The sequence below is a fragment of the Myiozetetes cayanensis genome, unplaced genomic scaffold (assembly GCF_022539395.1).
Source record: "Myiozetetes cayanensis isolate MyiCay16 unplaced genomic scaffold, myiCay2020 scf30, whole genome shotgun sequence".
Lineage (NCBI taxonomy): Eukaryota > Metazoa > Chordata > Aves > Passeriformes > Tyrannidae > Myiozetetes > Myiozetetes cayanensis.
In genome coordinates, this window is record NW_026087522.1 from 3,886,274 (window position 1) to 3,904,871 (window position 18,598).

Here is an 18,598-nt window from a genome sequence, read left to right on the forward strand (position 1 = left end):
ACATGAGCACACAGTGGAATTCGCTCCCAAAGAACCCAAATCCAGGGAGTCACAGGATGTGTGCTGGAGACAAAGCTGGCATTCTTCAGTAATTTTAAATTTAGCACCACCACTCACAGGAACATCCAGCCAAAACAAAGAGCACAAAATGCCATTGCCCACGAAGGGAGTCAGCTCTACAGCAACAAACCAGACCCCGTTCCCAAATTCCAGCTCCTTTCAGGCATTAATCCCTCTTGCACAATAAACTGGCACAGCCTTAATGCTCAGGTTGGTTTATTTTCTCAGAATAAAAAAATATCAAACATAAGTTTTTAAAGAACAACCCGTGTAAATACAAAACTTCACGGCATCCTCCTCTCACGTGCAGATTCCCTGAAAGCAGCCTGGACCCTGCAGGAGGTGGGATGTCAGGGAAGAGTTTTCTTCAAGCAGAGAGAAGGAACACCTTCCTCTCTCCAACAGCAGAACTTAATTCTTCTGGAAAATGCCTCAAACCACGGCAAACAAACCCAACTTCAGGAAAATCAGCTCGTGTGTGAAACACAGAACCTTCATCTCTCAAAGCAGACAGTGCTCCTGCTCCTTTTCCCAAAACATGGGATGTTGGAATCTCTATGTGCCCACGGGTGGGTCTCCCTCCTGTCCAAGGGCTGGGCAGCTGGAAAAGATCCTAGGATGACAAAACATCACAGTCAGTGTCTCCCAGGCATCACCTGCACAGTTCATTCCATTTCAGCATTAAATGCTCAGTGGTTGACAGCACAGCTCCAGTGGGCCTGGCAGAAACACCTGGAATTCTCTGGATTAACACAAGTGAAACAGGCACAGGAAAATCCCCATGAAATCCATTCAACTTGCTCGTGGAGGACTTGGATAAAACTGAGTATTAAGTGACAAGAGCTCAGAAGTGGCCAGCCCAGCTCAGGGAAGCCCCAGATAACTCTTCAGGCCACCCTCCCTTCCTGCACAGGGGCATCCATGCTCCCATCACCTGTGTTCTGGGAAACCAAAGCCTGGATACTCACTCTTTGCCCTTGCAGACACTCCTGTGCCTCCCAGGAGATTCACTGTTCTCTCATCCCATTTTCCTGTTGTTTCTCCCCATGTTTCCCTGCTCCCAGCTCCTTCCTGGTGCAGGACAGGGGCACTGGGAGGTCTGGCCACCCCAGGGATGGATCCCAGAGCACCCCCAGCACTCTGGGTGTTGTTACCTGCCCTCAACCCATTGCTCCCACTTGCAGTTGGGTCTTCATCAGTCCTGGAGCCCTGGCACACATGGAGAAATGGCAGATTCCATATCCAGCAAAGCCCCTTTCTCTCATCTCAGCCCCCACCCCATCCCTCTCTCCTTTTCCAGAAGGAAATCAGCACCTTGGTGCAGCACCAGCTTTCTCTGGATAAGAACCAGGGGTGTTTCTACCCTGTGATTCCTCCCTCCCCAGCTCTGAATTTCAAAGGGGAACCTCTTGGGTCACTGATCAGGACTTGGCTCACCTGCCTCACCTTCCAATGGCTCCACTGACCTTGCTGCCAAAAACTCACCTGCACCTTCAGAGCCTCTCCCACCCACACTTCCCTCTGCTCCTGCAGAGCCAGGACCTTCCCCTCCCTGGCCCTCAGACCCAGCACCTTCTCCTGTGCCTGGTGTCATATCCTGCTGCTTGTGGAGCTGCTGCCACTGGCACCTCTGAGGTACTAGGTGAAGAAATACTGATAAAGGGGGTGTTTCTCTGATTTATCAGTGCAAAAGGGACCAAACCACTGATGAAACATCAGCCTTGTCCCTCTGTCATCCGCAGGATGAACAGCAGAAGGAAAGACTAAACAGATAAAAATCAGAAAAATCCTTGGAAACCTTTCTCCAGGATAAGCCATTATGTGTATCCTGCAGCAGCTCTGAGGGTCAAAGGATCCCATCCAAGAGATGTCCAACTCAGCTCAGGAATACCAGGAGCCCAAACCCATTTTTAATACTCTTCCAGCATCCTGGCTCAACCAGCCCAGCTGCACTGGCCCTGCCTGCACATGGAAATCAAATTACTGGTAGCAAAACAGGGAAGCTTGTCCCTCAGAGGATATCAACTTACAGGCTGCTAAGCAAGAGGCAAAAAAAAAAAGCAGGAATTGTGAGGGAAACGGACGGTTTACAGAGTGAAGGGTGAGAAGATGAAGCATCACATGATGCTCAGAATCCACCCCTCGTTCATTGTACATCCTTGAAAGGCACCACAGGATCACTGGATAATTAGGGCTGTGAGGAACATCAGGAGTCTCCAGCCCAGCCTCCTGCTCACCCCAGTGACTCATCTCCCTCCACTGACCCCGGAGCAGCCGGGATTGCTGGGATCCTCAGTCCCTGTGCTCGGAGCCACACGGAACCCGTGACTCAAGGGCCACCCTGCCAGCAAACCGAGCCTGAATCAGCACAGTGTGCCTCTCTCAAGGGCTGCCCCCAATTTAAAGCTTGGGATAATAAAAGCACAAAAGAGTTGAGGAACTTCCAAGGTTGCCAGAAACACAGGAGCGAGGACTTCCAGCCTTGCACAAACTGGGATTCGGGGCAGAGTCACCATCCTGGTTCACCCACACTCACCAAGAGCCTCATTTCACAGGTTCCTTTTAGTGCCAAACCTTCCAAAACTGGGGGTACAGGATGTTCCTGATGTACAAGATACCCAGAGTCAGTTCAGGCTGGCAGCACTTTCCAGTGTCTCCCCTGAGCAGGAGAAGGGGGAGAGGAAGTTTCTAAAGAGGGAAAACGACTGGAGGACACTTCAGCTGATCTCTTCTCTTTGAAAATGAATCACAGAGAGAAATGCTTAAATCGTTTCTCCAGTTCACAGCATAAAGTTCTATCAGCCAGGACAAGGAAAGAAAGGCTTGAAGTAGGGGAAAAAAAAAAATCCTTACCCTTGATGTGCTGCAGTGTTCTGTGTGTTGTCAGACTAAAGCATCCTTGCTCCTGCTAAAACTCGACTGACTTCCACTCTGCTCCTTGTCAGTCTGATCCCATCCCCACACAGCACTTCCTTCATGTGTTCCCAGCAGGAATACTTCAAAGCTGATCCCTGCATGTCCCCACTGGCTGTTGGCTGTGGTTTGGGGTGTCTAACTGGGTACAAACCTACAGCTACTGCTGCCTCGTGCTCACCAGGAAAATAAAGGATCAAACCAAGAGGGTTTCGTGGCTGCTATTTGAAGTAATAAAGTCTTTACACGCAGCTAATTAAAAAAAAAATATTCAAACTGAAACCCTAAAGCCATTTTAGGGAGTGTTTGATCAAGCTCATCTCTTTCATTTCCACCTAATGGCTCCAACAATCAGAGGAGAAGTGGAGGGGAACCACAGGGCCCTGCAGACACAGGAGCTGGAAGGGGTTCAAAGCCTCTGCTGCTCCTGCACGGAGGGGAACAGCCCCATCCAGGCAGGACCCTGCTCCAAGATTGTTTCCTTCCCTTAACAGCAGGCTGGCAGCAACTCAGCGAGGCTGCCTTTGAAGTTCACACACGGGCCTGTTGGTCCCAGCTATTTTAATTCCCCCTCTGCAATGACAAGGCCAACCATCAATTCACAGTGAGCAACACGCCAGGTCACAGGTCATTTATACCCACAGTCACCTTTACTCTGCATTAAAGCCATAATTAACAGTTAATGTTTAACTGAGGCTTTACAATTTGCCTAAGTTGCTTTATTGCACAGAGAACTGCTGGTGCATCTCACCCAGCTCCCCCTTTTCCTGTCTCCATTCTCTAGCAGGGCTGCAGGGAAGCACTAAACACAGCAGATAAGAGTTTTTATCAAAGCATGAGGAAGTTGCAAAGTGGGGGTTGTGCAATTAAACGTCTCTCCTGCCAGTTCAGCCCTCACTACACCCAAACCTCGAGGCAGCAGCTCCCAACAGCTGCACTGGGATAACCCCTCGGTGAGGAGAGTGTTCCTCGAGGGAAGGATCCAAGAAATCAGGGGGGTGGGGGCAACCTGGAAGGCTTTTACACCCCAGAAAAGTGACCTCAAAGGACATTCAGAGAAATGCAGCGTGTCTCTTAGGGGAGGCAGAGCACCTTCTCTTCAGTGCTTGTGCTGGATCTAAATGGGATTTGCAATGGGCATGGAGAAGAAAGGAAGGGAACTTTTGGCTCAGTAGCCAGAAGGAGCCAGCACATCCAACACCACAGCTCCACACGAGCCTGCTGGGAACAGAAACCATCTGAAAAGGGCTCTTCACTCAGACCCCCACCAGCCCCAACAGGCACTGCCACTCTGGAATGACAGCCTGGAGAAAAACCACCACAGCCAGGAGGGAAACAACCTCATGGAGCCCACAAGAGGTCGATGACAGGCTGCAGAGTGCCAGGAAGAAAGCCCAGCAGCACCAGGGCGCTCTCAGCAGCTGATAACTCCATGTCTGTGCCATCCACCCCGACACAGCACAGCAACAGCTATTTCCAACTCCAGGCTGTCCTGCTCTATCTGGACACGAGGCATTGCCATCCCTGGGGGCTTTCTCTGAGCATGCCTTGAGAGAATTCCCTAATTAGGGCCCACTTCTGTGCTCTCTGGGGAAGTGGCTGTGCAGTCAGCCGTGCCCTCCCCTCTCCCCAAGTGCTGTTTGGGGATGTCCAGCTGTGAGTGCCTCAAGTGGCCACTTCACTGCTGAGGTGGCTGTGGGTGTTTGTGCAGAGCACACAGCACCCAGACACTCATCCAGACATCCAAAGGCTGGCACAGGCTCCAACTGCCCCCTCTGAGGTGCCCAAATTCACACAGGAAGGTGGAAGGAGCAGATGTGCTGCTCCTCGTTCCTAGAGCCAAGCTCCATGAACTCCCACTGCCCTCTCACACTCTTTTTTTCTCGGGATTTTTTTTTTCCCAAGTCAATTTGTCATGATCCTCAGCTCTGTAAAGGATCTACAGCGAGTTCCAAGTGCTGCCTGTATGCCAGACAGACAGCTCAGTGGCAGCAGGAATCCTCCAGAGATCTCTAACAACTCTCGACTCCAAAGGCCCTGAATGCTGATGACATGCACTGCCATCCCAAACCTGAGCTGATGGAAGGAGGAGCTGTCACATCTGCTCAGATCTGGGATAGGACAAGGGTTCCTAACGTAAAAAGGAAGAACAGAAAGCAGAGCTCTTTCCTAAGCACTTCTACAAAAAAGAAAAAAAGAAAAAAAAAAAGAAAATCCAAGCCCCCTTCAAACAGCACCCAGATAAAGCAGCAAAACCACTCATTCAGAGAGCAAGAGGCCTCACAAGAGGGACAATTACGGGAAGGTGAAAGAAGGGATGAGCTCTTCAACACACACTTCTGACTCAGAAGGGACTTCACCCAGCAAGTCAGGGCTGACACTGACCCTCAGAGCAGCTCCCAGTCCTTGAGGAGCTCAGATAACTCCCAGGTCAATAATGCCCAGCATTCTATGGAATCAACAGCCCTGGCTGAGCAGGCCTGGGCAGTGCAGGAGGCACACGAAGGGCATGCCTGTCCTTACTGGAAATAACTCCCCAGCTCTGCAAAGCAGCTCCCAGCAGTGCCAAGACACTCCCTGCATCTGAAGCAAGAAGTCCTTCCCAAAGCACGTTCCCAAACCCAAAGCCCTTGCTGGGATGTCCCGGTGCTGACAGATGTTAGCAGGGCCTGTTTGCAAAGTGCTGCTGTGTCAGACACAGCCTCAGTGCCCAGGGGCTGTTCCAGCAGGGATGCAGCTCCCAATCCCATCAGCTGATGGAAAGGACACCCCAATAGAGCAGCTGAGGGAGCTGGGGGGGCTCAGCCTGGAGAAAAGGAGGCTCAGGGGGGACCTTCTGGCTCTGCAACTCCCTGACAGGAGGGGGGAGCCGGGGGGGGTCGGGCTCTGCTCCCAGGGAACAGGGACAGGAGGAGAGGGAACGGCCTCAGGCTGTGCCAGGGGAGGGGCAGGTTGGATTTGGGGAAAATATCTTCATGGAATGGCTTGTCAGGCCCTGGCAAAGGGGCTCAGGACAGGGGTGGAGTTCCCACCCCTGGAGGGGTTTAACAGACATGGATGTGGCACTTGGGGACAGGGGCCAGTGGTGGCCTTGGCAGTGCTGGGGGAATGGTTGGACTCTAGAGGGCTTTTCCAACATAAAAACCTGTGAGATCCACTGACTCCATGCACTGGGTGAACGATGCTTGGCAGCTGAGAAGCAGAGGAGTATTTCCCAAAACCACAGCGAACACTTTTAGGGCCCTCAGCACTTATTTCATTTAACCTCAGCTGTCTCTGCGTTTAAAGCTCTGCCCAAGTCTGTCACTGTTTCCCTGCTCACTGTGCTGGAGAACAGAGCAGTTTTAAGGCTCTGACCAGCACCAGCACCCTCTTGTAACCAGGAGAGCATCTCCCCTGAAGGGTGTCAGGTCAATCAAAATTTCCATGAACATTTAAAATCCCTGGATTTGAAACTAAGATAAACAGATAGGACAAAATCATCTCTTCTGCTAGTTCAGAGAGAACACCTGGAGCTCCCAGGGCAGCAGGACTGGTGGAAGGGTGGAGAAAAAAGGCTTTAAAAATTACAATTCAGAGAAAAATTCAGGATAACTGTGTGTTTCCTTGCTGCTGGAAGTGAGGGCCAGTGACTAAATGCCCCACAAAGCTAAAAGTTCATTTAGAAATTCCTGTCTTACACATAACTCATTCTCTTTAAACTGCACCTGCATGACAAACCAGGAGTTATCCTGGGAATGAGAAGAGCCCAGGACCACCTTCATGCTCTACTGGTTTGTAACAGCAGAATATTACAGGTATTGCTGCAGGAAGGAACTGCAGAACAACTCTGGGAAAAAAAAAAAAAAAAAAAAAAAAAAAAAAAAAAAAAAGCAAGATGCTAGAAGAGGAGAGAGCTGGAGGGAAAACAAAAAACCCCAACCCAACCACCTCATTAAAAGCTTTTCTCCTTCCTCTGCTTAACAAGGAGAATGCTTAATTAAGTCCTCCTTCAAGCCTTCCCCCTTACCCAGCCAGGCTCAGCAGAAAGCAGAGATTTAACAATTTCCTTTGCAGCACAGGACACCTCTGTGGGACAGGAATTTGCATATTCTAAAGGAGCAGTGAATTGCTGGTTCTGTGTTGCTCAGCAGTGGGGAGGGACAGGATCAGCAGGAGGCACATTTCAGATCCCAGGAACAACCAGAGCAGGAGGGGAAGGAGCAAGTTGCTGTTTACTCCAAGTCTGGAGCTTTCCCAAGGCAGGAGTTTGACTCTTTTATGCACAGACTCCGTTTATTTGCAAGTCTCTTTCAGCTTATTAGGTCAGTTTAACTGGCAACCACTGCTGATTTTAAACCCAGTTATAGTCACTTCTACCTGGTGACACAGCCCCACTTCTGCAGCCAATCCTCACCCATTAATGCCTTCAGAATTGGTAGGGCTTGCTGCTCGTGGCAATCACAACTTTGACCTCAGAGTTACTGTTTCCTGCCATAATTTCAGCCCTGTTTGTTTTCACTGGAACATTTCCCTGTGTGCTCCCAACTCCTGGGACCACTCCTCCTGTGTACTGAGCTGAGGTGCACATCACAGACAAGCTTTCAGCTGTGGCCCACTTATAATGAAACAAATAAAAAAGAAAAAAGCTCAAATGCTCATCTTTCTGGGACAAAAATATCACCAAGGACCCTCCACTAGAACCCAGACATTCCTAAAGGAATTTGTCCCCACTCCTCATGATTTTGCTCTCTTACAGTGAAGGACCACAGGACTACAATGATGACAATTTCCTTTTTTAACTGCTGGGTCTTTCAAACTACAACCAAAAGCTCCCCATAAGACAGCAGGCCTCAGTCCACCATCCTGCAGATTTGGGGACACCAGGGAGGGCTTCCAGCTCTGCACATCCCAGGAAACTGGGCTTGGAACACACCTGCACCACACACAGTGCACAGAGGCAGAGACACCCCTAACACAGAGAGGGACAAGCAGGAGGCACAAGGCATTTCCAAGGAACTGCAGTAGGATGGATTTAAGAGAGAGTTTGTGCCTCTATTTTTCCCCCCTGAGTATTTCTGAGTTCCCCCAGGAAGCACCATGAGAGCAGCCTTGCATTTCACCAGAGAAAAGATCTATTTTGACCACAAAGTGCATTAAAAAGGTGAGAACTGCGTTCTGAGCAAGATGTTGTTTGCAGCAATTTGAGGAACTGGGCTCTACAGTGAGAGGGACACAGAAATCATGGAATGCTTTGGCTTGGAAGACCTTAAAGATCATATTGTTCCACGGGCAGGGACACCTTCCACTATCCCAGGCTGCTCCAAGCCCCATCCAACCTGGCCTTGGACACTTCCAGGGATGGGGCAGCCACAGCTTCTCTGTTGATTTCTTCCCAATATCCCATGTAAATCTCCTCTCTTTCAGCTTCCTCACTCAGTGCCTAACACAGAAGGGATGAAGCCAGACTGTCCCAGGACAGCTTGTGCCCTGAACTGCTGCGAGGCCGTCAGAAAACACTAAAGAACGTTCTGCCTCCAGCCTGACTAATTCCCAGTGCCTTTGGCAGGGAGCAGGAGCTCCTGCTGGAACTGCTTTGCTCCTCTCTGAATGTGTAATGAGGTTTTAAAGCAGCAGCCCAACCTCCAGCTCAAAGGCCCTGCAGGAAAGCTCCTCCAGCAAAGGGACTTCTCTTGCCATGAATGAACAGCAGAAGCTTGTTTAGGTCTTGGTGATTTATGTTAGTCTGGGAGACTCGGGCTATTTTTAATGCTGCAACTAAAATCAGCTTCCAAGCTGTGTAAGGTGGGAGAACTCCACACGCTGGGCTCAGTGGATAAGAACTCCAGCTGATGAGTTCAGCCCCACAGAATTGTCTCCTTTTCCCTTTGTACTTCTCAGTCTCCCCTAACCCAACCCACTGCTCTACTTCCACCAGCCCTGTGGAAATCAGCACCTTCACAGGCCACTTTTTGGGAAACAAGAGGCCACCCAACCTTCCCAGGGGAGGACCCGTGCAGTGCCCCAGCCCACCACAACCCCTCACACTCTCACCACAAAGCAGGGCCAAAGCTGATGCCCAGAGCCACACAAAAAGCTTCACAGCTCAGGCATCACCAGGAAAGAGCCCCAGGGTCCTGCAGGCTTCCCAACTGGACTTCAGCAAGTGGGAGAAGCAGAGCCCAGAGCCACAGACTTCCCGCACAAGACCTTGTCAGTCTTAAATCTCCTTTCTTGGGGCAGGTCCCTGTGGAAGGGGTCCCCACTGTCATCCCACAGCCAGGGCAGAGGGATTTGTGCTCTGGGGCCACACACTCAGCTTGGCCCAAGGCACAGGGGGCAGCAGGAGGGGTAAGGGCTCCACAGGGAGGCACGTCCAGCCAGCAGAGGGCTGTGTTCTTTTCGGACCCAACCTCTTCCTCGAACACTGCCCCAACTTCCTCACGAGCCAACCTTAAAAACACCCCTGCACCGATGGAAAGGCTGCCAATACTCACTTTCTGCAAGCAAAGAGGTGCTGCCTGTGCTTCAGGAGAGAGAGAAAACAGCAGCAAAGTGACAGCCCCAAGCTGGGGAGGCTTCCTGACAGAAGGCTGCTGTCATTTTCCACAACTCCTTCCCTTGGGTTTACCCCAAAGCAAGAGACCAGCAAAGATTTCCACTCCCCCTCCCCTTCCTTACACCCCCCTGAAGGTTTTGACAAAAAAAAAAAAAAAAAAAAAAAAGAAAAAAAGGAAAAAAAGAGAATGATCAAAGAGCCTTTGTGCATTTATAAACCCGTCAATTTTGCTGGAAGATTTAAGGCTTTAAAGAGCCCAAAACAGCTATTTGAAATTTTCTCTCCAAATAGGTTTTTTAATATTAAAAAAAAAAAAAAAACCAAAAAACAAAAAAGAAAACAACCCAGAAATAAAATATTTAGATTTTTCTGAAGTGAGGCATTCCAACAGCTCCAGACAGGAGAGCTGGAGGGGAGGAGGAAATCCAATTCTTAAGTTTGACAGGAACAATTTTTTTCTTTTTCTTTTAATTGGCAGAGAAATAAGACTACAGAGCTGTTCCTCCCCCTGGCTCTGAGCAGGAATAGCTGGGATAAGCAGCACAGGAAACAACAAACCAAACTTACTCAACTCCTGGCAGTTCCAGGTCCCTGTCCCAGGAAAAATTCCCCGAGCTGATGATGCAGCAACATTCCACCATCCCGCCCATCCCCTGCACACCCTCCCATCACCTTCCACCTTGCCTCCAAAACCCTCCCACGCAGAAGAGAAGCGGGTTCCCCACCTGAGAACACACCACAGAGGTTCTGGGAGAGCTCAGCCTTCTTTTCCCAGCCTGGTTACCTTGATTCCTGCTCAGCCACAGGAGCTGGCAAACATCCTGCAGCACATTTCCTTCTGCATTCCCACGTACTCCTCGTAGTACCTGCAGAGTAGAGACAGGATGGCATCAGGGGCTGGGGACTGCCAGGGCCACAACCCCAAAAAGAGCTTATTTTTACTATATATTATTATTTTTCTACATAAATAAGTTAGCCTAATGTAACGGTGTGTTTGCAGCACAGACACAGCTCCTCCAAGCCCTTCTCTCTGCCACACCAGGGAAGAAGACCTGGGAATGCTGTGCCTCATCCTCAGATCTGGGTATCTGCTCTACTGGACCAAGCTAACTGAGGTAGAGGTGTAGTTTTCTCACCCAATTTAAATCATTTATTTGCCTTTTGGGAGCCAGATGATTTCTACAGCAGTGTTGGAAGTGTGGGACAGTGCAGAGGAACCCCACCCATGTGCTGTGGGACAGCTTTGTGTCTCCCTGTGGGAGCTCCTTCAGCACCCAGGAGATGTTGCCTGAGTGCCCTCCACCAGGATATCCACCATGGACACAGGATGGGCAGGGGACAGCAGGGATTTGTGTCAGGACTAAGTGGATAAAAAGGCAGATGTCCCCTCCTGTGTTCTCACTTCAGAGAGCAGAAGCTTCCCAGCCTGCTCCATCTGAATCCCTGCTTATCCAGGCACAGCATCCTCTGCTCCCTGTGCTCTCACCTCACTGGTGAGGAATCCCTGAGCCACAGGGTGACTCAGTTTGGGAGCTGTCCCAGGGAGCAGTGGCTGCCCATGGGGTCAGTTTTCCTGCATCTGCTGCCATATAAGGCCAAAAGCAAAGGTTTTTGGGCAACACAGCAGAACCAGCCCCAGGGTGGCTCAGCTCTCCCAGCCCCTGCCCTCAGCCCCTCTGGGCCCAGAGCCCTCACAGGGTTGGGTTTAGTGAAATCCCAGCACAGCAAATCTCTCCTGGTAAGGCTCAGACAGGCATTGCTGAGCAGATCACGGATGCCCATCTGTGGATGGGCACATTCCCACACCAACCTCAGCAGGAAATCCAAGAGCCCCTTGTCAGGAGGGACAGATTCACGCCAGACATTGGAACAGCCCCATTTCATCCCGGACTTGATGCAACACAAGCCTTCCAATAGAATTCCCAAATCCAGCAGCAGAATTTGCACCAAGACCACCACAGGATTTTGCCCAAGAACCTGGTTCAGCTGGTAAAGATGCTTTCCAAAGCTTTGTTTCAGACAGCAGAAGAGAGCTGCTGGTTAACATGACAGTCCTTTTAGCAGAAGACAAATGTACCCAGCAAGAAAGTGAAAAGCCTTTAAACCCAAGATTTTGACCCATACTCCATTTCTGAAGCATTTGCCAGATCACACTGCAAGTTTTCGCAGGCAAAGGCAACATTCCAGATGGAGCCTGAGGTAAGGCCTCATTAACAACACCCAATTAACACTGGCTTCATCTATTTCCTACTAATTTCACTCTTTGCTAGAGGTAAAAGATCCCACCTGCAGAGCTGCCTCCAGCTCTGGGGTCCTGAGCACAGGAAGGACTTGAACCTGCTGGAGCGAGTCCAGAGGAGGCCACAGAGATACTCCAAGAGCTGGAGCCCCTCTGCTCTGGAGCCAGGCTGGGAGAGCTGGGGGGTTCACCTGGAGAAGAGAAGGCTCCAGGGAGACCTGAGAGCCCCTTGCAGGGCCTAAAGGGGCTCCAGGAGAGCTGGAGAGGGACTGGGGACAAGGGATGGAGGGGTAGGACAAAGGAAGTGCCTTCCCACTGCCAGAGGGCAGGGTTGGATGGGATATTGGGAAGGAATTGTTCCCTGTGAGGGTGGGCAGGCCCTGGCACAGGGTGCCCAGAGAAGCTGTGGCTGCCCCAGCCCTGGAAGTGTCCAAGGCCAGGTTGGATGGGGCTTGGAGCAACCTGGGCTGGTGGAAGGTGTCCCTGCCCATGGCAGGGGGTGGGACTGGATGAGGTTTAAGGTCCATCCAACCCAACCCATTCTATGGGTTAAAAGCAAAAAATACACCAATTTTCACTGGCACTGAAGCAGGAACTGCAGGACAACAGTGGTTTAATGCACACTCAGCCCTGACACACGTTTGCTGTAGGTGCTGCTCTCTCAAGAGCTGGAGCAGAGCCACAAATGCCTTGCTGCTTCCTGGCAGCACCATCTCAACACTGTTAGCAAGATCCCTCTTTTACCTGCCAACAAATTCCAAACAAAACTAAGGGAGCACAAGAGGCTTCCAGAACGAGGCCTTCCAGCTCTGAACACGACCCACCCTCCCAGAGCAGCCAGATCTAACGACCAGCTCCCTGCCCTCACCTCACAGTCTGGGAGCTCCAGACCCAGAGGGAGATCAGGATGAATAGAAGGGCTTTATTTCAGACTTCCAGACCAACAGCTAAACCTGCCTTTGAGCTCTTTGTGCTTCAGAAGTAACAGAACAAGTTTGAAGACGTGGTGTCATCACAGACTATCCAAGATGATGTGGATAATACACAGGACACTGATGAGACATAACAGCTCTGCACCAGAACATTCCCTGGAGAAGGCACTCAGCCCTCCAGACTGGCTTTTCCAGCAGCACCAGCCACTCTTTTGGATGCTGCTGCTGCTGCCTACAAACCTTTCTGCAGGAGCCTGGCACCGACACACAAAGAGGGCTCGTTTTCCAGGGCTGCTCTGTGAGCTCTGGAGCTGGGCATGGAGCTGCCCCTGTGAACAGTGCCAGCACAGCACATACTTTTGGGAACTAGCTGGTGCTTCTGGCAGCTTCACAGGAAGAGCAGAATAAGGGCAGAGACGAGCATTACTCATGTTTTGGTGGGGCTGGGCCATGACTAAAGCTGGCAGGGTTGTCCTGTGCTCAGCCTGAGGGTGAAGGCAGAGTTTGCCTTCAGGGCTGCTCACTCATTACCTCTAAACCAGCAAGAAATTCACTTTTAACAAACATTAGTATTTGTGGCACTGTGCACTGAAGCACCTGCAGTGCAGAAAAGCTGCTGTGATTAACCAACACATCTTAAAGGGAATCAGAATCATACTTATTAATCCAGGACACGATCAGCTGGAGCTCCAGCCAACTGCATTTCACAGAGTCACAGAATATTCTGAGTTGGAAGGGACCCACAAGGATCTTCAAGCCCAACTCTTCAGTGGTTGACCCCTCCAGAGACTGAACCCACAACCCTGGCATTATTAGCACCAAGCTCTAACCAACTGAGCTAAATTCACTGGGTTTGAGGCATTCTGGCAGCCCCCACATCCCTGCCCTCATCCCACCAAAGGAACTGCATGGAAAGGGTGGGTGCTCCCAGCTCCTCACCTGCAGCTGCTGTGCCTCAAAAGTGTTTCAAGAAGTCTTCCCCACCTGTGCCTTTTCCCAAGTCACTCACTAACCCAACAGTTTGGTGTTTGGGGTTTTGTTTTTCTTTTTGAACAGTTTAAGTGTTTTGGAATGGGTGTTCCAGCCCGTCCAAGCCCTCCAGGGATGGAAAAGAGGGCTCTCACCTTTCCAGCTTCTTCAGCTCGTTGTTGATATCACGGTTGAAGGGCTGGATTTTCTGGGCTCTGGTCAGGAAATCCCGGGATTTGCTGTATTCCTTCATGCAGAGGCAAGCCTGGGAAGAAGAGATGGGTGCATGGCAAGGTAAATACAGACTCACTGCCCTCTTTCAGGACTCAACAACCAGCATTCCTGAGACAGAGCCAGGTAGCTCAGGAATCCCCCAGGAGAAGCTCCAGGTGACAGATTTCCAGAGAGAAGGGGCAGGTGCAGCCAAACCACCACGACTGCTGCAGAATTCCAGGGTTCCCTCCACAGCCAGGCCGGGGGGGGGTTCCAGGATGATAAAACCAGCAGGATTTCTTTGTGCCCACCTGGCCACACCTGAACAGGGCTTTGACATTTCCTTGGTCCATCTCCAAGGCCTTCTCCCCGTATTTCAGAGCTCTCTTTGGACATTCCAGCTTCAGGTAAGTGAGGGAGAGGTTCAGGAGCAGAGGCACCTTGGAAGTGTTGACCTGGCTCTGCTCGGCCTCGCTGGAACAGCTGTGACCCAGGACGGAGAGAGCCTGAGCAGAGAGGAGGGGAGGGGGGAAAAAACAACCAGTGCACAACAAATCCCTGCTAGGAAGTGAGAAATGCACCTCATCCAACAGCTACACCCACGTTCCTGCTCCCCCAGGGTCAGCTAAAGGTAATAACAATCAGGACTGTAAAGAGCACGTGGCATTCTCAGCTCAGCCACGGGTTTAGGAACCGATCAAGGAAGTGGAAAGCAGTAGAATGACAAAATTACATCCAGGACTCAGATTTTAAAGGACAAACACGGAAGAGAAATCTTACAGGTAGAAAGGCAAGTTAAATTAGTTTTGTTTCAAAAACAGCAAGGAAAAGCAATTCTGAATCTTCACCACCTCTGAAAATGTGGCAGATGCATTCCAGTTGGAGAGTAACTGTGCATTTCCATGCCTGGAGAGGGAGCTGGGGGTGGGGGGGGCTCAGCCTGGAGAAAAGGAGGCTCAAGGGGGACCTTCTCACTCTCTGCAACTCCCTGACAAAAGGATGGAGCTGGGGGGGGGTCGGGCTCTGCTCCCACAGAACAAGGGACAGGACAAGAGGAAACAGCTTCAAGTCGCACCAGGGGAGTTTTAGGTTGGATTTTGGGGAAAATTTTTTCACTGAAAGGGTTGTCCAGCACTGGCACAGCTGCCCAGGACAGTGGTGGAGTCCCCACCCCCAGAGGGAGTTTAACAGACATGGATGTGGCACCTGGGGACATGGGCCAGTGGTGGCCTTGGCAGTGCTGGGGGACGGTTGGAGTCGATGATCTCAGAGGGCTTTCCCAACCCCAGGGATTCTGTGACTCTATTCCCTCATTCACCACTGCTGCCCCCACAAAACCAGGCGTCCAAGTCCTGTTCTTCAACACCTAAACCGTGGCAGGAAGAGACAATGAAGTTATTTGCTCTCTAAGCTGTACCTGCTGTGGTGAGCTAACAACAATCCCTGCTTCCACAGCTTTTCCCAAAGCACAGCCCACCTCTTCCTGGCTCCATACCCTTTTGTATCTGTGCTTGGCAACCCTGAAGTTCTGCTTATGGAAGAAGTAGTTGCCAAACTCTCTCTCCGTGGCTGCCACTTTCAACACCTTCTCTAGAGGAAACATATCCTGCTGCACCTGGGGAAAGAAATACCTGAATTTCAGCTCAAGCGAAAGGAAACAAGCACAGAGCCCAGGCAGGACAGCCCTGCACAGCCCCCCTCTTATTCACAGAGCAGCAGCCAAGGCCAAGCCACCACCATGTGGCATCTCCCCAGTCAGGCTGAAACTTTTTGTGCTGGTAATTCCTGGTAAAGAGGTTAGGAAGCTCCCCAGGCCCACAGCAGGGCTGAAAAAAGCAGGAATGTGTTCTTAAATCCTGCCCAACTCTCTCAGCACACAGCTGAGTTAACACAAATTGCTGTCACTGGCACAGAGCTGCTTGAAAGGCTCTGTTGCTCTAATTGCTCTCGGGGCAGCTCTGGGACAGCCTGACACCCCCCCAGGAGACACCAACCAGCAAAACAAGAAGGCCCAAGAATCATAAAAAAAAAAGATAAAAACAGAGGGACAGGTTTTGTCCCAGGTCTGCAAGTTGGAACCAGCACACAGAGAGAGGTCAGTGAGCCAGAAAGGGTGGGCAAGGAGGGAGTGCTGCAAGTGTGGTTTGCTCACAGGGCTGTGGGGGAAAAAAAAATCAACCTGTGCTGGGTGCAGGAGAGGCTCCCCCACCAGCCTCTGCCCCCACTCACTGACCCACAACTACAGCCCAAAGCCCTTGACATGAAAAGGGGAATTAACAATAACCCTGTAACTCACCAGGGAGGAAAGAACAGGGAAGGAGCACTTGGGAGAGCAGCCAAGAGGCTGGGAAAAAGGGTGGGGGTTGGAGGAGGGGGTACTGGGACTGAGCAGGATCGTTACACACAGCTCCTTCCTGCTCCTTAGAGGAATTCCTGGAAGCTGGTGCCCTCTAGCTGTAAACACGAGGTTTCTGGTAAAGCTAAAAATAACCAGGAGCCATTCCACCGACTCCTTCCAGCCCAGCGGAGCAAACAAAGGCAGCACCCACGCACGGGGAGGGACACAAAGGGCAGGGACTGGATGTTCTTCTGCTCCCCTCAAACACAACACGCGAAAACCACCGGGCAGGACAAGGCGGGACAAAACAACCCCTTCCCAAACCTCAGGGAGGGAACTCACCTCGCTCAGCTCGAAGAACAGGTCACACTCCTCCGAGTCGATGAAGTCCAGCAGCTCGACGTGGAAGAGCACGGTGGTGTCCGGGGGGATGCAGGGGGGGCAGCCCCGCCGGCCGTACGCGTACTCGGGGCTGAACCAGAACCGCGCCGCCTCGCCCCGCGCCATCGACAGCAGCCCCAGCTCCAGCCCCCACAGCGTGATGTCTGCCACAAACAGGGGGGCCAGGGGTGAGGCTCGTGGGCACCAATCCCACCCTCACACAGCCAGCAGTGATTTCTCCCCAAGCCCGAAGGAAAGAGCTCCCTGGGAGCTCCTGTGCCAGCAGCTCCGTGGGGGGACTGTCAGGCCGAGGGGCTGAGCTCAAGGTGTCACAGACCCAGAGTGGTCTGGGTGGGGTGGGACCTTAGAGGTCATCCAGCCCAAGCCCTGCCACGAGCAGAGACAGCTCCTACTAGCCCAGGGTGCTCCAAGCCCCGTCCAGCCTGGAAAACGACAGCATCTCCTCTCTGGGGATGTAAAACAGGCGGGAAACACCTCCCTGCCCCTCCCAGGCAGAGGGTTACAGGTGCACATCCCCTCTCCCACCCCAACCAGGAGGATTGGGGCTCCACTAACAACTTTTTAAGGTTTCAAACAACCTGAAGACACCAAACAGCATTTGAATTGAAATGCCTCAACACGACCCCGAGCCCCAGGACAAACTCTGTGGCTCAAACCTACCTTTTCCAAGTTTCATCAGCTTCGGATACTTGCCGTGCCCATAGGAACAGAAGAGGTTATTCCAGTTTCCCAGGTACCCAGAGTACTTCACTGTGCAAAGGGAGGAGTGGGGAGAAAAAGCAAGAGTTTGGTTTCACATCCAGGGACAGCAACATCAAAATCTGCAACACCCGATTTTCCTGCTTCTCATTTTTCCTTCTGGGGTGGAACAGCAGAGGCAGCACAAACACGTGTGTTTTACACCAAAAATCTGGTCCCACCCGAGCAGCCCAGTGGTGCTGTGTCTTTTAACAACCCCAAAGCAGCTGCTTCCCACTCCTGAGCTAATTAAGAGATGTGATTTTGGTGCTTTTAAGAATTGGAAACTTCAGCTGAGCAAATTAAAACGCCCCAGTTATCAGCAGAAATACTTAAAGCATTCCCTAACCAAAGCTGGAGACCTGGAGAGAGGAACAAAGTGGGAAATGTATCCCCCAAGCTGTGAATCTGTGACTCCAGTTCTCAGAACACACACTGTAATGGGTGTTCCCCGACCCAGCACCAGCCCTGAAACCACTTCAGGAACCACTTCCAGCTTCAAACTTCTCTGTGAGCATAGGTGGGCCCTGGAAATCCCGCTTTCCTCAAGGTCAAGATGCCCTTCCCTTTAATCTGTCAGCCACAAGAAGTTACCCAGGGTACCCCAAGTGCTAAAACACTGATAAGGAGAGCAGACAATCTCCGAAACAGAAAGGCACAGCTCTTTGAAGTGCCTGCTCTGGTCTTTGCCGGCCACCAGCACAGGGCACACGGACGGGCACCACACCCTCGCTCCAGCTCATGCCACCAAGGAGTTCAGGCTTTCTTAGTCCTGGGGAACACAGACTAAACTTAAGAAGTGCTATTTAAAAGCTGCCCAGGGGTCTGAAGCACGCGTGAATTCGGGCACCACGTTGCTGCTGAGCACCCTGATCCCCCCCGGGGGTGGCCAGGCCGAGCCCAGGCAGGACCCGGCACCAGGAGGGAGACACAGAGCCCGCGGGGGGCTGCGGGAATCACGGAGCGGTTCGGGCTGGAAGGGACCTCAAAGAGCGTGGAGAACGAGATCATCCCACCCCCCGCCACGGGCACGGACACCTCCCACGAGCCCAGGGTGCCCCCCAAGCCCGGTCCAGCCTGTCCCGGGCACCCCGCGGCCGGCTCTGGGGCTGTACCTGCCACGGAGGCGGACGGCGGCACGAGCTGCCCGGTGCCGGGGCGCAGCTGCTCCTTGCGCACCCCGCCGTCGCCGGTCAGGTCCTGCAGGGGCTGGGAGGGCACCGGGTCCGTGTCGGGCTCTCGGTCCCCCCTCAGAC

The 18,598-nt window shown here is 51.9% G+C and overlaps 1 protein-coding gene across 1 annotated transcript; it reads right to left on the reverse strand.

Annotated features, from left to right (window-relative positions):
- Positions 1–259: 259 nt before the first annotated feature.
- Positions 260–18,598, reverse strand: FKBP6 (FKBP prolyl isomerase family member 6 (inactive)). Its single transcript, XM_050326009.1, has 8 exons — positions 18,458–18,598; positions 17,265–17,354; positions 16,545–16,747; positions 15,360–15,479; positions 14,176–14,370; positions 13,807–13,916; positions 10,296–10,377; positions 260–673 (listed from the first exon to the last, which is right to left on the reverse strand). Exons 2-7 carry the CDS (start codon positions 17,278–17,280, stop codon positions 10,308–10,310), a joined length of 714 nt encoding a protein of 237 aa, XP_050181966.1. The 5' UTR covers positions 17,281–17,354; positions 18,458–18,598; the 3' UTR covers positions 260–673; positions 10,296–10,307.